The following is a 17,597-nucleotide window of genomic DNA, read 5'->3' as shown; positions in this document are numbered from 1 at the left end:
GGTGATGGCGGTCAGATGCGCCTGGTGATGGCGGTCAGATGCGCCTGGTGATGGCGGTTAGATGCGCCTGGTGATGGCGGGCCGATGCGCCTGGTGATGGCGGGCCGATGTGCCTGGTGATGGCGGTCAGATGTGCCTGGTGTTGGCGGGCAGATGCGCCTGGTTATGGCGGCAGATGCGCCTGGTGATGGCGGGCCGATGCGCCTGGTGATGGCGGTCAGATGTGGCTGGTGATGGCGGCAGATGTGCCTGGTGATGGCGGGCAGATGCGCCTGGTGATGGCGGGCCGATGCGCCTGGTGATGGCGGTCAGATGTGCCTGGTGATGAGGGCGGGCAGATGCGCCTGGTGATGGCGGGCCGATGCGCCTGGTGATGGCGGGCCGATGTGCCTGGTGATGGCGGTCAGATGCGGCAGGTGATGGCGGGCAGATGCGCCTGGTGATGGCGGGCAGATGCGCCTGCTGATGGCGGGCAGATGCGCCTGGTGATGGCGGTTAGATGCGCCTGGTGATGGCGGCAGATGCGCCTGGTGATGGCGGGCAGATGCGCCTGGTGATGGCGGGCGGCTGATGTGTCAGATGGCGGGCTGATGTGCCCGCTGTTGGCGGACAGATGTGCCCGCTGTTCTGTATGACAGGTGTTTTTGGGGACACTGTGTGTTTTGGGGACACTGTGTGTTTTGGGGGACACTAGCTGGGTGATCAGTGGGTAAACAGCAGACAAACAGCTATAAACTCACTGATCTTCCCGACTGAAGCACAGATTTCTCTTCCTCTCCTCACTGACAGGTTCTGTGTGAGGAGAGGAAGAGATGAGAGCAGTTACAACCGCTCTCTATTTACATTACATGACGACTGTGATTGGACACAGTCGTCATGTGATCAGGAGGGCCAATCACATGGCCCTCCTGTTGTATACTGCTCTGCAGTCTCCGGGGGTCTCAGGCAGATCGGGATCGCGCCGCTGCGCGGGCACGTGGCAGCGCGATCACCGGTTATCTGCCACCCATCCCCCTTTGTTTATCTTACGATGGCTGTGATTAGACACAGCCATCGTGCGGATCAGGAGGGCAAATTACATTGCCCTCCTGCCGATCCGAGATGCGGCGTGTGCGGGGGACACGCGCGCATCGGGATCGCGCGCCTGCGCGGGAGCGCGCCCGCGCGATCCCGCTACTTTGACAGGACGTTCAGGAACGTCCTGTCAGGAGTAGAGAGCTCCCACCCGGCCACTGCATATAAACGGCCGGGTGGGAGCTCTCTATTAAGGGTAGATCCAAGTCGCTCCCCGTCATGTCCTTCCCGTGCAGGCTGGTGCAATTATCACTACATCACCAATTTACCATGAGCATATCTCACTTCAAATTTTATCTCATTCTTCCAGCAGGAATCCAGAGCCGACCTATCATCTATCCCACCTTGGTCTCAACCAACAATGGATTGAAGCCACATCTTGCCAATGCAACCCGGCTCATCAACCACTTGCTGTCTAGCAATGCACTAAAGGCTTATCGCACGGCCTGGAACACCTACTGCAGGTTCCTAGCTGCTTGTCCCGGAACCACAGCAGACCACGTCACTCACATCCTAGCCTTCATATCTTATTGTCATACACAGCTGGCTCTCTCTCATAGCACTATCAGGCTGTACCTAGTCGGTATTCAGCATTTCCTGCCCTTACAGAATTCCAGAGAGCCATCTGTATTCACAGCCCATACAGGAAAGCCCCGCTGCATGGAATTCAGAAGCAGAAGCTCGCTACCAATGGCAACGCTTACCCATCACAAGCACCATCTTTAGGGGCATGTCTGAAATCCTCACACGTTCCCCCTTTAGCCTCTTGCTCAGCCTGGTCATCCAGGCGGCCAACTACCTGGCTTTCCACGGCTTCCTATGACCTAGTGAGTTCACCTCTGATAGTACTAGTAGTCAGGTACTGTTCAGACACCTGCTGACTTGCTTCCCAAACCATTATGTCATTCATCTTACGGTCTCCAAAACGTAACAAATCGGAGTAGTTATCAACTTCTTCAGGACCAGCAATGACTGGTGCCCAGTAACGATCCTTGACCATCTGCTCTCTCACCTAACCAGCTAGTCAGTCTCCAGCCCGTTACTGCTTTTTCCGGTCAAACCCCTGAGTGGCAGTCAGTTTATCAAACATATTAGAGTCCTACTGGTAAACTTAGGCCTAGACCCCAGGTGGTATTCTGGACATTTTTTCTGGATCTGTGAAGCCTCAGCCACATCTCAGCATGGACTACCATGTGATCAAGAAGCTAGGCAGATGGAAGTCCACCTGCTTTGCCAGATATATTCCGAAACCTCAAGTGGAGATGGCCCTAGCCTTCTCCAAGCTTGCTCAATGAGCTTAGAACCAATAAGATATACTCCCTACCTGCTTATTTTTGGCCCCTTTTCTTGGCTTACCTACCAGACGACCAAAAGCCACACCTCAGGTCTATTTATGTTGTAAGTCCTGTAGCGTGTTTACGTGATCCACATCTTATTGGTCTTAGGGCCACGACCATAAATTAGAAGGCCAGTATGGTGGCCTGAATTTATGGGAGGAGCCCGATGGGTATTTAAGCTCACCACTCGCCCTTGCTCTTTGTTCGGTTCCAGTGCACGTTACCCTCCCTCCCATTCCCCTTTTACAGCATTTCTCAACTCATTCTCCTCCACAATCATCCATTACTTATCTTGGGTATGGCCCCTTTTCTTGGTTTACCTACCAGATGACCAAAAGCCACACCTCAGGTCTATTTATGTTGTAAGTCTTCTCGCGTGTTTATGTGATCCACATCTGTCTCGGTCTTAGGGCCACAACCATATATTATATATATATATGCACATACATATATACACACACACACACACACACACACACACACACACACACACACACACACACAGTGCATCTGGAAAGTATTCACAGCGCTTTAATTTTTCCACATTTTATGTTACAGCCTTCCAAAATGGATTAAATTCATTATTTTCCTAAAAATTCTACAAGCAATACCCCATAATGACAACATGAAAAGACCTTGTTTTAAATCTTTGCAGATTTATTCAAAATAAAAAACGAAAAAAGCACAGGTACATAAGTAGTAGCTTTTGCTCAATACTTTGTTGAAGCACCTTTACAGCCTCCAGTCTTTTTAAGTATGATGCTACAAGCTTGGCGCACCAATTTTTTAGGAAATTTCTTCAGATAATTTTGTTTCTCATGGTCAGAGTCTTTCAGGTGCCTTTTGGCGAACTTCAGGTGGGTTGTCATGTGCCTTTTATTGAGGAGTGGCTTTCGTCTGGCCACTCTACCATACAGGCCTGATTGGTTGAGTGCTCATCATTTGCGGATGATGGAGGCCACTGTGCTCAATAGGACCTTCAATGCTGCAGAAATCTTTATGTACCCTTCCCCAGATCTGTGCCTCAAAACAATCCTGTCACAGAGGTCTACAGACAATTCCTTAGACAGCATGGCTTGGTTTGTGCTCTGACATGCACTGGTAACTGTGGGACCTTATATAGACAGGTGTGTGTCTTTCTAAATCATGTCCAATCAATTGAATTTACCACAGGTGGATTCCAATCAACTTGTAGGAACATCTCAAAGATGATCAGTGGAAACAAGATGCACCTGAGCTTAATTTAAAATTGAATTAATTTTGAGTGTCATGGCAAAGGCTGTGAATACTTCTGTAAATGTAAATTTTCATTTTTTATTCTTAATAAATGTATAAAGATTTCAAACAAACTTCTTTCACATTGTCATTATGGGGTATTGTTTGGAGAATCTTGAGGAAAATAATTAATTTAATACATTATGGAATAAGGCTGTAGAACAACAAAATGTGGAAAAAGTGAAGCAATGTCTGTGTGTGTATATATATATATATATATATATATATATATATATATATATATATATATATATATATACACATATATTTAATATCTTGGTGAACATATCTAACCTAAACAAATGGTATAATGTGCTTTCACAGTAAATATACATTTTGACAGAGTTTCTGCTCACCATTCGATGCTGTCCTTTGTAAATCTCTTCTGCCCATGTCAACTGGAGGTCTGGCTTCATTCTGTTCTGATCGGTTCACCATAGAAAGGACATCCACCACAGATCTAGGGGTCTAAGAGGCATATACCAAGGAATTCAATAACATATCTCTGTTGGTAGCTACAATTTCTTCTATTGAAAAGGTTTCAATGTAAAATCAGGGAAAATCACCAAGTATGAGATAAATTCTCTATACCAAAACACAAATTTTTGGTTATAAAACCATACTTCACCTGTGCTTTCAGAAAGTTAAAGGTATACAGTCTATATACCAGGTTATGCGCATGATAGGTAAATATGCAAATCTGCTGAGAATAACGCAGAGCATTTACACATGGGTGCAGGTTATATAAATAGAGGTAAGAAAAAAAGAACTTGTGTTGTTTAACCAATCATTTACTGCATATTATATTTTTGTGGTCTCTGTAACCAGGGCCATGGCAGGGACTTGTCCTTGTAAATACTATGGGTTAAAAGGTGTTCATCTTTATCCTTTCAGAAAGTAGAGAGGTATGCGTATCACTTCTGTAACCTGCCTCTTATAATCAATAAGAAAAAAACTGCAGAAAAAATGTCTATTACAGTCACACACTCATATTTGAACAGTACATGCAAAGTCTGATATATGACCTCTGCACTGAAGAGTATGCTTTTGAATGTTTTTAACTGTTTTTAACAGTTTTTTTAATAAAGATATTCGTCGGAATTACACTATGTGGAGCCTTTTTATTTACATGCCCATCTATTATCATTACTGCAGTGATGGAGAGTGGATGTTTATACTATTTGAGGAGCATGTATAGTGGCCCACTATACCCTTCCATATGCACATTTTGACTTCTCTTTAGAGAGTCACATTGTGTTCAGTAAGCCTCAGTGTTTGTCGGTGCAGGACACGTGGTGATTTGTCCCACATAGGATTATGAAGAGAATTCAGAGCACTTACCACTTTATTATAACACATTTTGTGTGTAAATGGTGGACTATTCACTACTTTGTGGGACTTTTTGTTGCTTTACCATTCATGTTATCACTATGTAGAATGCTGAACTTTGTATGAACTGTGTATGAATGTTGTAGTATACAGGCAGTCCCTGGATTTACAATCAAGAGTAAGTATGTGCTGTATGTAACTCGGGACCTACCTGTATAGTGTATCCTGTATTTAGGTGCTGGCTGCTCTTTTTAACTTTTTTTCAGATTTTTCTGTTCACAGCGCAGTGGATATACACACACTTGTTTTATGTTCACTGAAGAGTATTGTTGTTATGGAATAATAGATGGGCAGAATGGTCTGCTCTCTGTGTGTTTTAGATTATATCATTTTCATAAACTGGATATAACTGTTTTAACAACATTTAGAGGAGCTTGCTTATAAAGTGATTGCAGAAAAGAAAACTACTCACAGTCAGTGGTTGTCTTCTATGCTTGGTACCTCAACTGGTTATATGGCTGCACAGACAGTATGTATAGAAGTGAAGGAGAAAGAGAGAGGGACACCGGAAGGAACGCTGGAGTGCACCGCTCGTTTTTATTCATACACCGCTGTTTATGAGTGCTCCATAATGTGAGTACCCTGTTGTTATATCTCAATAAAATTTGTTTTGCTGAACTACTACACTATGGATTACCATCTCTATATCTTGTGAGGTACACCCATCCTAAGATTTCAGAACTGGAGCGATAGGATATACACACCTACACTATAATAAGGCTGTAACCTCACAGCCGTGAGGTAAGGGCACATCCTCTCACTTATTGGATGAAAGAAAGAAACAACCACTGCACTGAAGTGTTTGCATGATAACACCAACACTTGAGTTTGAAACAAAGAACTTTTATTTTGCAGAATTTTGCACGCTTATTTTTTAATATTTCAGGACTTATCAATTTGCATCATTAGCACTTTACTTTTCCTTTTTGCCACTTGCAACGTTTACACAAAGCTATGCACTGTTTTTTTGCTGCTAGCAGTATTTGCACAATGTTATGCACTGTATGAACTAGTAGTCCATGTTTTATATTTTATTATTTTTTTGCTGTCACTATTTTTTCTTAGTTAATGTACTTGATTTATTTAAATTTGTTCTACATTTTGCACATTCACTTGGCACACTATATTGCATTTTTTGCACAGTTTTATTTACTATTATTAGAGTGAACGTATATGGATTTCTGTTGTCCAGTTACTGGCCTATGATTGCTATTATATATTTATTTACTTAGCTCATTACGCAACATATAAGGCAAAAGGTATATTTTTTATATTAAGTCCATATCCATTTATATAGTTCTCTTTCATTACCTCTCATCTATAGCTCTATTATCCAACCCCCCTGTTTGCTTTCCCCCTCCACCCTGTCCCTTCATTTTTTCTTCCCTTTTTCTTTCTCTCTATTCCTTTCTTGTCTCATACTGCACGACACTATCATTTATAATTGGCAAAACTTTTGGGGTAGGTAAACCTCTCTTCTAGTGTACGCAGCAGTTTTCTGTTTCTTTGTTTGGTTGGTTGGCGCAGAGGTATTTTTACACATCAATGTATAGAAGTGAAATATCTCAGTTGCTATACAGATACTATCTATTAAAATGTTACTTGTTTTTTAAAACAGCAACAGATGTTCCTTTAATTCCCATGCACGGTTTGTAGTAGTAGACTTCTGAAATTGAACAATCCATTTTTGACTACCTACTGTAAGGAGATTATAATTGCAAGCTTTTGAGATAGCACAGTCATATTGTCTAATAAAGAGGCCTTTGCTGTCTGGAAAGATGTTGGTTGTAACCTAGACTAGGGTGACCAGATGTCCCCGGTTTCAGGGGACAGTCCCTGGATTGAGGACACTGTCCCCGGACCAAGTCTGTCCCCAGTTTTGTCCCTGGATTTGACTTCAGCAAGAGCTGGGGCAATTTTCAAAGACAGTCAGTGCAGAATAAAAACAAACTCTGAATTACACACCCCCGCTCCTACTAGCTTAAGGGGGTGTATTTTTTCCATTATCTGTGTCCCTTTCTGATGATGATATGCTGATCAGAGGGGATGGACTATTTCTTCAGTTTCCGGCACATGCCCGTTCAGCTCCGCTCACATGTTCTTCTGCCTTGGCTCAAATCCCGGGCAGCCGCCTGCCTGCTTATCTCCTTTTGTCACTAATGCCGCATACACACGAGCGGAATGTCCGACAGAAAAAGTCTGATGGAAGCTTTTCATTAGATATTCCGATTGTGTGTGCCCCATCTGACTTCTTTTTTTTTCAAAAATTCTGACGGACCTAGAAATGGAACATGTTTTAAATATTTCCGATGAAACCAATTCCTATCGGGAAAACCACTCGTCTGTATGCTGTTGCGACGGACCAAAAACGACGCATGCTCTGAAGCAGGTACGAGACGGAGGCTATTGAACTTCCTTTTTCTAGTCCCATCGTACGTATTGTATGTCACCGCATTCTAGGCCGTTGGACTTTGGTGTGATCAAGTGTAGGCAAGACAATTTCAGCGGAACTCCATCGGAAAAACCTTTGGAGTTTATTCCGACGGGAAAACCGGTCGTGTGTACAGGGCATTAGTGTCCGATTTGACCACCGCAATATCGCAGTCCCGCTATGAGTTGACGATTGCTGCCATTACTAGTAAAAAAACAAATATGTCCCCGGATTTCATTTAAAAAATCTGGTCACCTTAACCTAGACAGTCAATAAAATGCATCATTCAACTTGAAATTTTAGTTTCAGCACTGTCTTTTACAATAACCTGTATGTAGATGCTTTATCACATTGGCTATAGATCTTATAGATCTAGCTAGCATAAACAGTGATGTTCTTTGAGATGTCTGTGTTCCTACACCCAGCACTGATTTACAGTTTGAAGACAGTACTCTCATTTGAAATGATCTCCACCTGACAGCAGAAGTACTGTTCTGGCCTGACGTCATCAGAGACAGTGTAATGCTGGAGCATGGTTGTTATTGTGGTAACTGTCACTAATTCTGGGGAGTTATAGAAAACAATTCAATCCGGATGGCTGCACTCCAACAACAATTTCTTTATTGGTTAAAAACCATACAGCAAAAGATGAAATCAACAGCTGACATGTTTCAGACCGTACCTGTTGGTGCTTACTCATAGCTCTCTATGAGTAAGCACCAGTAGTCACGGTGCATTGGTGACAGTTGCCAACTGCCAACGCACCACCTGGCTTGACCTACTTTGATTGAATTATGGGGTTGAGAATTGTTGGCCAAACAATGCATGCATCCAGTCAAATGCAATCACTGTTCTGGTGGGGGAGATTTCTCAATCTACACTGTTTACGAGGATGGGGAACTGACTGAATTTTCATTTAGCCTGCAAGGATAAACAAGAAAAATCGAAATTGACATGCCTATTTAAGTGCTCACCTATTTGAATACGCAATAACCTTTTTGAAAATGTTACTATAAAGCCGTGTACACACGTAGCCGTCTGTCCGACGTACTTAGTCTGGCGGACTTACCGCCAGACTGTCCGTCGGACTTTCCGAACGGGCTACTTGTCCACACACGGCACTTTTTCAGCGGACTAATACGGCGTACTAAGTCCGCCGTACTATCCGCCCTACTTTTGAAATGAACGGACTCGCCCACACACGCAGAGGAAAGTCCGCTCATTTCGAGCGCGTCTCCAGGTAGGCGGGGCCCACGAAGGAGACGCCGCTGGCCCCGCCACCTGGTATGGACTTAAAGGGGAACCCCAACGCTGAAGAAGAACAGAAGAACGGAAGGCGGCGGCGACAGTGGCGGCGATAGAAGACCGGGCCACCGCCTGTAAAAGAGCTAGAAGAAGGCGCGGTGGCCCGGCAGAAGAACCGAAGAGGGGGACAAGACCCCCGAAGTCGGAAGAAGAGGCCGCGGCGACGAAGAAGAATGCCGGGCTCCTCCGCTAGCAAAAGAGCTACAAGAAGATAGCGGAGGAGTCCGGCGAGAAGACCCCCGAAGACGGAAGACCCCCGGAGCTGTGCAATAAACAATTTTATCTTGTGTGTTGTGTTTTTTTTTACTTTATTTTACAGGTGAATGGGTAGGGGTACATTGTACCCCATACTCATTCACATAGGGTGGGGGGCCAGTATCCGGGGCCCCCTTATTAAAGGGTGCTCCCGGATTCCGATAAGCCCCCCGCCCGCAGACCCCGACAACCAACGGCCAGGGTTGTCGGGAAGAGGCCCTTGTCCTCATCAACATGGGGACAAGGTGCTTTGGGGTGGGGGGGCCGCGCGGCCCCCCCTTCCCTAAGGCACCCCCCATGTTGAGGGCACGCGGCCTGGTACGGCTCAGGAGGGGGGGGGGCGCTCGCTCGCCCCTCCTTTCCTGGCCGGCCGGGTAGCGTGCTCGGACAAGGGTCTGTTGTGGACTTTGGGGGGACCCCCACGCCGGCGTTGGGGTTCCCCTTTAAGTCCATAACAGGTGATGGTGCCAGCGGCGTCTCCTTCGTGGGCCCTGCCTACCTGCAGACCCGCTCGAAATGAGCGGACTTTTCTCCGCGCGGGAAAAGTCTGCTCATTTCAAAAGTACGGCGGACTGGCATACACACGGCCGGAATGTCTGCCGAAATGCGAGTCTGGCGGGAAGATTGGAGTGCAACACTGCCTTCTAAGTCCGCCGTACTTTCGGGTCAAAAAAGTATGGCGGAGGCTACACACGGGGGGATTGTCTGGCGGACTTGAGTTTGCCGGACTTTTCCACCCGCTTGTTTGATCGTGTGTACGCGGCATAACTCTCACTTTTATGAGCAAATAGATTCTAGAGCTCCCAGTAATTATGGGTAAACTCTCCATTACAAATCTCTAAATCTATTTTTGGACCATCATGCAATTTACTGTAAGGTGGTCGTTCATCCAGGATGCAAACAACTCATTTGTCAATCTGGCAACAACAATTATTGTGTGTTCCTTTGCAGCCACCTGCAGCCTGCTCTGTAAAGGCCCTAGGTTTGATTGGAAGATCACATCAATTAGGAAGGCATTTCTCAGATTGTGGGATGTGTTTTAAAATCTAATGAGATAAAATCCTTCTATGTTAAAGAATCAATGTCCAAGCCTTTTCCAAGTCTTTATACATGTATAAACTAAAAATCCTGCGAGCTACCAAAAAGTATTAAATCTGAGACTATTAAGCTGCTGGTATTGAACACATCCCATACATCCAACCAAGTCTTTATACATGTTTCTTACCTAAGATTATTCCTTGGTAAGTCTTTAGCAATAACAGACAAACATACCAGAGTTTACAGAGAAGGCATGGCAGGAAACCGTAGCGAATTTAGTTGATTTGTGATATTGGCTAGGGGTTCCTGCATAAAATAAACATAATACCAGCCAGAATGTAACAAAATAAATCACACTAACTCATGCCCTAGATGAAATGTAGAGAGGGGTTGCTTAGCTCTTTGCATTTGGTCATGTGGCACCTTAGAGCCAAAGAGGAAGTTCTGGAGGACTTTTTTCTGTGATTGTGAGTCTAAAGCAGGAGCAGATAAATATATATGTTTAGTACATGTCACTGACTGCAAATCCCTCTCTGACAGGGACACCAGTCTAACATATCTTATTATTACTGCCCAGGAAGCAAATGTCCTGCAGTCCAGTCTTTTCCGTGGTACCCCAAAATGCATACCATGTGAGAGTAGAATAATGACATTTTCTTACCATGTTCATGGAATCCCTTTGGCTTGGAGCTGAACGAGCAGATGTATAGTTCTGAGCCTGAGTCACTGGGCCTGCCTGTGCTCTGCTGGCATCAATCTGCTCCTTCCATGTGGGTACTCGTACATTTAGCAATCCCTGTGCCTGCACGTGCAAAATAAAATATAGGCTAATGAAGATTAAAGTGGTTTTAAAGGTAAAATGATTTTTTTGCCTTATTGCATTCTCTGTATTAGGGTAAAAATGTGCTCAGTGTCCCCGCCAGCCCTACACCTTATGCATACCAGAGCCCAATATCTATCCAGCACTGTGCTTGAGAGCAGTGGCTGTCTCCTTCCTCAAAGCAGCGGGAGCCGTTGGGTCTTACTGCTGTCAATCAAATCCTGTGATGAGGAAGAAGGGGGGGGGGGGGCAAGCCAATCCTGTGTCTATGGAAGCAGTCAGTGTGGCTCAAGATTGAGCCTGCAGGCGTTCCACAATAGAAATCGGCTTCCTATGGTGGCACACCAAGAAGAGGAGAAACCAAGAGCACTGGTAGGGGACTCGCAAAGGAGAAGGATCAGAGCTGCTATGTGCAAAATCATTGTACAGAGAAGGTAAGTATAACACATGTATTACCGTATTTTAAGCCAATATTTTGTTTTACCAATGGGGGGCAGGGATTGGGTGGTCCGCACCGGGAGACACACATTGGGTGGCGGTGTCAGGCCGGCCACCCCGCCTCTCCTGGCCCTGGGACAGTGCTACCTGCATAGTCTATAGTTGAGAAGAAAAATCACCTGCCAGCCCCTTCTCCTACACTGCTTCTCCTGTGTCACTGTCATTGTAAAAGAAACATACCCCAATAGCTCAGTTTTTTTCTGGCTGCTCTCCTCCTCCCGCTCATTCTGCTCCAAGTGTAGGTATAGACTGGAGGAGGAGACCGATCTCCATCCATGAAACGTCAGAGGAGAACAGTCACGTGACTGGATCAGTGAAAGAACGGCACAAATTGAGGTATTTAGAAGCTTTGTTTTACAATGACACAGGAGGAGTGTTGTAGAAGGGGCTGGCAGTGATTTTTTCTGTAGAGTATGCTGGCAATGCTGTCCCAGGAAACTGGGGGTCTCCTGGGAGTGCAGGGGGGCTGTGTATTGAGCAGATATGGGGGGCTGTGTATTGTGTAGAGATGGGGGGCTGTGTATTGTGCAGAGATGAGGGGCTGTGTAATGTGCAGAGGGAGGGGGGCTGTGAAAAAATGTTTTCCTTTAAACTTCCCTCTTAAAATTGGGGTGTTTGTTATACGCCGATAAATACGGTATTTCAAATTTTTTTAAATTACCCTTTACAATTACTTCAAGGTATTAGCTGGCTTCCTGTTTGTTGCATAGATAGACAATACATTAGATTATTATAAATGTTATTTCTCACAAATGTAAATAAAAGAACATTTTCAACGTATCATGCTAGCAGCTGTGAATATATAAAAGTATATTAGCTACTGTATGAAAAACAGCATACAGTGCAATTCAGAAAACATACTGTTCAAAGTGCTAATAAATCAATGAATGAATAAAACTTTGGTGCAAAGTGCAACATGAGATAAACGAGTTCAATACAGTGCAATTACTTTGTCCCAAAGTCCCAGACTAATGTGACCAGTTAACTAAGCTAGCCATAAACTGATCAATGGACACATTCTGATCAGTGTGTGGTCATCCCTTGCCTGACGAAAGTCGATCTACTGATCAACTTCTATTGAAGAGACATGCTAGAAAACTTGATCAGCGATGGCTACAGCCACTGATCAGTGTATTCAGAAAGAGGTGAGGGTGGAGCTGCTTATGCCGCGTACACACGATCAAACAATCGGGTGGAAAAGTCCGGCAAACTTAAATCCGCCGGACAATCCCCCCGTGTGTAGCCTCCGGCATACTTTTTTGACCCGAAAGTACGGCGTACTTAGAAAGTAGTTTTGCACTCCAATCTTCCCGCCGGACTCGCATTTCGGCGGACAATCCAGCCGTGTGTATGCAAGTCCGCCGTACTTTTGAATGAGCGGACTTTTCCCGCCCGGAGAAAAGTCCACTCATTTCGAGCGGGTCTCCAGGTAGGCGGGGCCCACGAAGGAGACGTCACTGGCCCCGCCGCCTGGTATGGACTTAAAGGGGAACCCCAACACTGAAAAAAAACGGCGTGGGGGTCCCCCCAGGTCCACATCAGACCCTTGTCCGAGCACGCTACCCGGCTGGCCAGGAAAGGGGGGAAGAGCGAGCGCCCCCCCCTTCTGAGCCGTACCAGGCCGCATGCCCTCAACATGGGTGGTGCCTTGGGGAAGGGGGGGCCGCGCGGCCCCCCCACCCCAAAGCACCTTGTCCCCATGTTGATGAGGACAAGGGTCTCTTCCCGACAACCCTGGCCGTTGGTTGTTGGAGTCTGCGGGCGGGGGGCTTATCGGAATCCGGGAGCCCCCTTTAATAAGGGGGCCCCCGGATACCGGCCCCCCACCCTATGTGAATGAGTATGGGAAGGCGGTCTTCTGCCACCGCCGCCGCCGCCACCTTCCGTTCTTCTCCTCTTCTTCTTCTTCTTCAGATGTTGCCTCGCCGAGTCCTCCGCTCACAATGACGGGGACCGGGCACGCGGCGACTTATATAGGGACAAGAGGCGGGGTCTTCGGTTGATGTCACATGGTGACCCCGCCCCCTTACGATGTCACAGTCCCGGAGGATGCTGGGACTGCCGCCATGTGACATCAACCCATGTGACATCAACCGAAGACCCCGCCCCTTGTCCCTATATAAGTCGCCGCGTGCCCGGTCCCCGTCATTGTGAGCGGAGGACTCGGCGAGGCAACATCTGAAGAAGAAGAAGAAGAGAAGAACAGAAAAACGGAAGGCGGCGGCGGCGACAGAAGACTGGGCCACCGCCTGTAAAAGAGCTAGAAGAAGGCGCGGTGGCCCGGCAGAAGAACCGAAGAGGGGGACAAGACCCCCGAAGTCGGAAGAAGAGGCCGCGGCGAGTAAGAAAGCCGGGCTCCTCCGCTAGCAAAAGAGCTACAAGAAGATAGTGGAGGAGTCCGACGAGAAGACCCCCGAAGACGGAAGACCCCCGGAGCTGTGCAATAAACTATTTTATCTTGTGTGTTGTGTTTTTTTTGTACTTTATTTTACAGGTGAATGGATAGGGGTACATTGTACCCCATCCTCATTCACATAGGGTGGGGGGCCCCCTTATTAAAGGGGGCTCCCGGATTCCGATAAGCCCCCCGCCCGCAGACCCCGACAACCAACGGCCAGGGTTGTCGGGAAGAGGCCTTTGTCCTTATCAACATGGGGACAAGGTGCTTTGGGGTGTGGGGGGCCGCGCGGCCCCCCCTTCCCCAAGTCACCCCCCATGTTGAGGGCACGGCCTGGTACGGCTCAGGAGGGGGGGGGGGGGGCGCTCGCTCGTCCCCCCTTTCCTGGCCGGCCGGGTAGCGCGCTCGGAAAAGGGTCTGATGTGGACCTGGGGGGACCCCCACGCCTATTTTTTTCGGCGTTGGGGTTCCCCTTTAAGTCCATACCAGGCGGCGGGGCGAGCGACGTATCCTTCGCGGGCCCTGCCTACCTGGAGACGTGCTTGAAATGAGCGGACTTTCCTCCGTGTGTGTGGGCGAGTCCGTTCATTTCAAAAGTAGGGGTGATAGTACGGCGGACTTAGTACGCCGTATTAGTCCGCTGAAAAAGTGCCGTGTGTGGGCAAGTAGCGCGTTCGGAAAGTCCGATGGACAGTCTGGCGGGAAGTACGCCAGACTAAGTACGTCAGACAGACGGCTACGTGTGTGCGTGGCTTTAGCAGCACAGTAAGAACTTTATTGTGGGGAGAGCAGGACCAGCACTACCTAAAGAGACCTACTGGTAAGCTTCCATTTTGGGACAGCGGCAATTTGCTTTGTTCTGGGCCTCTCTGGACTTGAGTAAGAGATGCTGAAGAAACATTAGCATTCCTTTTCTCTTCAGGGGCAAGCAAATTAGCATCAGGTCTGCAGTCATAGGATAGAAGAATAGTACATTGTAGTGCATTGTATTTGAGACAATGTCAATCGTTCAGTAAAAAAAACAGTGTTTCATCGGTGTGTACAGTGAAGACTATTTGAACGTACTGTGGGCTTATTGCTGTATGGCTACAGGCAGTCTGAAATAATAGGAAAGTTGCCTTTCAATATGCCCGACTCATCATCTGGTTTTTTGGAGATACAGCACAGTCAATACCTGTGGAAAGTGAACTTAGCAGCTGGCTTGATTAGGAAGCTAGTGATGGCCAAGAGAAGCAGGTTCAGCCAGCCTGATGATGGTGAAAAGTCCCTCATCTGGACCAGTGTGTCTTGTACCTTGTGACTGTGGCTTTTATGCAAAGTAGTTGGAAATTAGTTTCTCTGTTCCCTGCTGATTCATTGCAAAAAGGCACAACATGGTAATCATCTGACTTGCACTGAATAGCGGATGTTTATATTATAATACATTTATGGGTTTTATAAATGATACAGGATCTGGAATTAAAAGTACCATTTCACTCTTGGCAGATGACACCAAGCTATGCAGTGGAATAACGTCCTTACAAGATGGCTCCAATTTACAAGCCAACCTCAATGCACTGTTTAATTGGACACATGTGTGGCAAATGAGGTTTAATGTTGATAAATGTAAAATTATGCACTTGGAGGCCAAGAATATGCATACATCATACATATTAGAGGGGAGTAGAACTGGGGAAAATCAATGGTGGAGAAGGATCCAGGTGTTCCGGTAGATCATAAGCTTAATAGCATGCAATGCCAAGCTGCAGTTTCCAAAGCGAACAAAATCTTTTCTTGTATTGAGAGACAGAGAGAGAGAGAGAACTATAATTTTGCCCCCAAACAAATCATCAGTAAGGCCTCATCTAGAATATGCATTTCAATTTTGGGCATCAATTCTCAAAAAGCATATTGGGGAACCTGAGAAAGTGCAGAAAATTGCAACCAAATTGAAAAGGGGCATAGAGGAGCTCAGCTATGAAGAAAGATTCGACAAATTGAATTTATTCTCTCTTGAGAAGCGGAGATTAAGTGGGATATGATCAACGTGTGTGTGTAAATATATATATATATATATAATATATTCCATATAGTGAACTTGGTGGAGTTATTCCCTTTATGGTCAGTAGGATTGGATTGTGTATATAGAATTGTATGATTCTTTTTTTTATAAGGATCCACCCCCCCCCCCCTTTTATTGGTTCAACTAGATGGACTTGTGTCTTTTTTCAACCAGACTAACTATGTAATAGTAAATAAGGTTTAATTACAGAGGACAAGGAGACACTCATTATGTTTGGAGGAAAAGAGATCCAATTTCCAAATACATAAAGGCTTCTTCACAGTAATGTACACGCGGTTGGAATTTCCGACGTAAAGTGTGCGATCGGAGCTTGTTTGTGTGTAGGCTCCATCGGACAGCTTCCATCGGAATTTCAGTCGCTCAAAATTTGAGAACTGGTTCTCAAATTTTCCGACAAAAAAATCTGTTTGCACAAATTCTGATCGTATGTACACAATTCCGATGTACAAAGTGCCACGCATGCTCAGAATAAATTACAAGACGGAAGCACTCAGTCTGGTAAAACTACCGTTTGTAATGCAGGTAGCACATTTGTCACGCTGCAAATTTTAAAATCTTTTAATGCAGCGCATTCTCTTCTTCTTTATAATGCTAGAAGAATGAAGTTGTTTTGCTGCTCATATTCACACAGAATTCTCACAAACCGATTTCTTTATTATTTCTTGTGATTTCTTTTTTTTTAAATATACATTTTATTGAATTTTCCAAAGAAAAAAAGGGTACAAAAAAAAAAAAAAGAGTACAGTACAACAGTGGCCATAAAAGGAAATTAAACATACAGATTGATCTTCCATAGAAAGCCCAATTTCCATTAATAGTGCGAACTGCCTGAGATGACATATATTTCTCGTGATTTCATGAATATAATTTTTTTTAGGTCTTCAGAAAAATTTTATTTTGACTTTTATAGTGAATGTTTTTTTTTGGTTGTTTTTTTTTAACCCCCCGATGGTATTCCAGAGTCTGGCTCGGGATGGAATTTCAGAACCAAAAGTGGTAACCCCGAGCCAGACTCTGGATTGCATCGCAGGATCCAGGAAGAGTGTGCTTACCTCATCCCCTGGATCCAGCGATGTCCCCCCGCTGTCTTTCGCTCAATGTATAACGGAGCCGAGCTCCATTTCCTTTGAGCATTGTGACGCATGGGGACAGAGAACGGCGCCAAATTCAAAAAGTGAAACACACACATTACATACAGTATAATGTAATCTTACAGATTACATTGCTGTATGAAATTATTTCACCTCTCTTTTGTCCCTAGTGGTCTGTCCAGTGCCCTGCATGTAGTTTTATATTATAAAAACTGTTCTTTCTGCCTGGAAACTGGAGATTGTCCTTAGCAACAAAAACTGTCCCTTTACATGAAAAGTGGTTTTAGACCAGCTAGAAAACAGCAATAATAAATTAGAATCACTCGCAGACTTCAGCGATAGTGATTTGTGGGGAGATCCGTCATCAAATACTGAAAAGTAATTATTATAGTAGTTATTATATTTTAATTTATGATTTAGTTTTTCAAATTTTATCATACCTGGGATGTCTACTAGACTCTGGTTTGGACAGATTTAAGCGAGTTATTCCTAAGAATTAGGGGCCTACAATATGAAACGCCAAATTTCCATGAAAGATTTTGGTACCGTTTTCAGCACCAAAAATCTTAAATATACAACCCGCCAGGGAGGTTAATCAAGATCTCCTGTTTTTTTTTGTGATCT

The 17,597-nt window shown here is 45.4% G+C and overlaps 1 protein-coding gene across 2 annotated transcripts in view; it reads right to left on the bottom strand.

Moving 5' to 3' along the window:
* The window catches only part of BAIAP2L2 (BAR/IMD domain containing adaptor protein 2 like 2), a 218,081-nt gene that overhangs the window by 47,026 nt on the left and 153,458 nt on the right, over positions 1 to 17,597 (bottom strand). For both annotated transcript variants that reach the window (XM_077452380.1, XM_077452381.1), the window contains 2 exons: positions 10,766 to 10,906; positions 4,043 to 4,154 (listed from right to left, as the gene is read on the bottom strand). In XM_077452380.1, the coding sequence (XP_077308506.1) occupies positions 4,043 to 4,154; positions 10,766 to 10,906 (253 nt within the window). The remainder of the gene's footprint in view (positions 1 to 4,042; positions 4,155 to 10,765; positions 10,907 to 17,597) is intronic.

Source organism: Lithobates pipiens, unplaced genomic scaffold (assembly GCF_037356315.1).
Source record: "Lithobates pipiens isolate NorthernLeopardFrog02 unplaced genomic scaffold, aLitPip1_a1.2 Scaffold_23, whole genome shotgun sequence".
In the NCBI taxonomy this organism is placed as follows: Eukaryota; Metazoa; Chordata; class Amphibia; order Anura; family Ranidae; genus Lithobates; species Lithobates pipiens.
The sequence above is the reverse complement of the archived record's forward strand: the minus strand, read 5'-3'. Positions and strand labels throughout refer to the sequence as shown.